Raw genomic sequence first — 3,636 nt, 5'->3', positions numbered from 1 at the left:
AAATAAAAAAGTGGAAGAATAGATATTTTTAAAAACAGTTGTAAGTAATTTTAAGAAAATTTAAAAATTAAAAAAATCATGTAATTATTTTCAAAAAATAAATAAATGATGAGATATTATCTAATTTATATTTAGATATATTTTAATTCATAATATTATATTTACTAATTAAATTAATAAAATTCTATTATATATAATTATATTTATCATCAATTAAACTTTACACTTCACTAGAAAAGTATAAATTTAATGATTATTTCATTAGAAATCATAAGAGATTAATTATGAGAGATAAAACTAAAATAAATTATTTTAAAATATTTTTTAAAAAATAAATATTATTTAAATAAATAAAATAATCAAATAATCTATTAACTAATAAAATATTATAAATTAATAATTAATTTTAGATGAATCAAGTATTAACTATTATTCTTATATCTTATCAATTTCATTTAATCTAGCTACTAAGTAAAAAAGATAACTATTGAAAAACATATGAACCAAACAATTGTGAATTTTTGTCTTTCTTAAAACATACATATAATATAAAATTAATTAATGTAAATATAACATGTAATTAATTAACAAATTTTATATTTAAGAATTATAATTCATATAACTTGTTTAATAATTTAATTTTTTAAAAGATATTTTTATTATAATAAATTTTTTTGTCAATCTATGTATAGTCGAAAATTTCGTAATAAGATAAAATGGAAAGTAAAGACTACAAAAATTTAAAATAAATATATGTACAATCGGATGATAATTGTATATTTCATTATAAATAAATTTTTAAATCTGAATTCCCTGTTAAAATGAAAATTAAAATATAAAAACTGAGACCAAAGCCAAGGCCACTAAAATAACCGATATGAAACGCTACCGTATCAGTCCCGAGGCCTAATCCAAAGGCCAGTTTCATTTTGTCGTGTCAAAGCAGCATTTACCAGTCAGGTCGATTTTTTGTTAATTATAGAAGGAAAAAAAAACCCCCAAAAAAGTCAACATCTTATCTCTTCTAATCCAAATTTTCAACGTTTCAGCTATTCTTTCCCTTTCAATCTCTTATCTTAGTCCTAATTATAACAAAAACTGCAGCCCAATAATCCAAATTTATACAGACAAACCTTGAAAATGGAGGTGAAGCGAAGAACAGCACGTTCTTTAGTATCCAAACTAAGCTCCGTATCCGAACAAACCCGTTCCGAAGCCTTATCGGAGCTTCGACTCATTACCAAACACGACCCCGATAGCCGCCCGATAATCGCCGAGTGCGGTGCAATCCCATACCTAGCCGAAACACTCTATTCCTCCTCTCACACTGCTCAAGAAAACGCCGCTGCTACACTCCTGAACCTTTCTATCTCAACGCGCGATTCTCTCATGTCCACGCGCGGCCTCCTCGACGCCCTTGGTCACGCGCTCTCTCACCACTCAACTACCACGTCTCCTCTCGCTGTCCAGTCATCAGCCGCCACGTTACATTCTCTCTTAATCGTTGATTCGTACCGTCCGATTATCGGATCAAAACGCGACATCGTTTATTCATTGATAGATATTGTGAAGTCGCCTAACTCGCCGCCGCGATCGGTGAAAGACGCGTTGAAAGCGATGTTTGGAATAGCGTTATATCCATTAAACAGATGTACGTTAATAGATCTAGGAGCCGTAGCTCCGTTGTTCTCGTTAGTGTTAAAAGACGGTAGAGTCGGGATAGTAGAAGATGCGACGGCGGTGGTAGCGCAAATAGCGGGGTGTGAGGAGAGCGAAGGAGAGTTTGCGAGATATTCGGGGGTAGGGATTTTGATTGACTTGTTGGATTTAGCGACGGGGTCTAGTCTTAGAATAAAGGAAAATGCGGTGTCTGCGTTGCTGAATTTGGTGAGATGTGGAGGAGAGAGGGTGGCGGCGGATGTTAGGGATATGGCGGCAATTGTGGTGGAAGGGATTAAGGAAGTGGCGGAGAATGGAACTAGTAAAGGTAAAGCTAAGGCTGTTGCTTTAGTGAAAGTTATTGAAGGTGGATCTAGTAGCTTTGATTCTTTACTTGATGATCATTCTTCCTAAATTGTTAGTTTCTTTTTTAACTTGTATAAATTGGATTTAAATTCTTTACATTGTTGTTCTTCTTTTTTGTGATTGTTTATTATCGATGAATAATGTTAACAGAAGATGCATTTTGTATATTTCTTCATCATGATAGTGGATTTGTTCTCAATGTTTTTGCCATATCTGACCAGAATGAGGAAAAAAAAATTCAGTACTGGTAGTATTGTCATAGTCAATTCTCTTGTCACTCATTGCTTGATGAATGTCAAGACTGTTGAGGAGGAACTGCTCCCTTTCATTGATGTGCTGTGCCAATAGTTCTTTTTCTTTCTATGCTTATCAGAAGGATTCAGCTAATTTGGGTCTCGTGATAACAACTAAACATTCAAGCGAAAGACTAGCACCTGATGATATCCTGTTAGTAAAATGCCTTTTTATATAGTCCTTTCACTGTCTGGAGCAATGAGAGATCTTTCGAAACATGAGAGTATGGAGGGGCATGTTTTGCCATTGTGATTGTCAGTTTGGATTGATCCTGATTTTGAATTTCTTTCATCTGCTAATTCTTAGGATTTTTGGACATGGAATACATGCCTGACTGCCAAACTGGCATAAGATTCAGTTAGATTTTCCATTACTGAATAAGAACCACACCGAAAAGTAAACCCCCTTTTAACTATTGAAGCGTTGACAATGGAAAAAGCATCATCCTCCACCATCCCTTCACCATGTTCCTTTAACCAGCCAGACCAAGAATATCGAATGTTTACAGATGTGTGGTGAGCAGTGAGTTTCTGCATTGCATGTGTTCTTTTGCATTTATTTGGAGATATAAATTGATATATTAAAATATTATCTTTGGAATTTGCTCACTCGTGTATATATGTGATTTTAAAAGAAAATCTTAAGAAAAATATTAAATATCTCGTCTAGCTGATGTGCCATATAATAATTTTATATAACTAAAAGGTAATTTTATGATAGTATTATGCCACATCAGATGTGGGTTGTGTAGTATGTTAATACATGTTTTTATCAGTGGCAAGGCTTTTTATGTTGTATCAGTGCAGAATCTGATTTCAGAAAATTTATCTTTTTACTGGATTCATACGAGGAGTGGAAAACCTTGGGACCAAATTACTGAAAAAGGCCGACTTTCGGGCTAAAGACTGAAATTTCCAGTGCATTCACCACTGATATTATCATCCTTCTTCTGGCCATCTGCTGAATTTATACCTACATTAGCTATGCTTACTTGTACCACACACACATACTTTGTGGACCTTATTATTTCCATCTATACCACTGAAGAGGCCTCTCTTCTCATGACTAGTGAAGCTCCGAGTATGCATGACATTAGTTTTTATGAATCTGATTTAGTAAGAGGGTTGCTAGCCTTTTGTCTCTTTGGTACACTGTGTTTAACCTATAGAAAGAAAAGTAAGTCGGTTGAATGTCATGATCTTGTCAATATTAGCTTTAAAGTACACGTTAATGTTGGCCGATAAGATCATTAAGTAGAACATGAGCACTTCCAATCTAGTCTTAGGATTAGGTAACTAGGTTCGATAGGTTTTGTTT

General features: G+C 33.6%; 1 protein-coding gene across 1 annotated transcript; it reads left to right on the top strand.

Moving 5' to 3' along the window:
• The first annotated feature begins 980 nt into the window (after positions 1-980).
• LOC8260761 (U-box domain-containing protein 11) lies at positions 981-2,235 on the top strand. Its single transcript, XM_002512993.4, has one exon. The coding sequence runs from the start codon at positions 1,141-1,143 to the stop codon at positions 2,071-2,073; it is 933 nt and encodes a 310-aa protein (XP_002513039.1). The 5' UTR covers positions 981-1,140; the 3' UTR covers positions 2,074-2,235.
• Positions 2,236-3,636: the final 1,401 nt, after the last annotated feature.

Source organism: Ricinus communis, chromosome 8 (assembly GCF_019578655.1).
Source record: "Ricinus communis isolate WT05 ecotype wild-type chromosome 8, ASM1957865v1, whole genome shotgun sequence".
NCBI lineage: Eukaryota > Viridiplantae > Streptophyta > Magnoliopsida > Malpighiales > Euphorbiaceae > Ricinus > Ricinus communis.
Note: the sequence above shows the minus strand (reverse complement) of the source record. Positions and strands in the feature narration are given on the sequence as shown.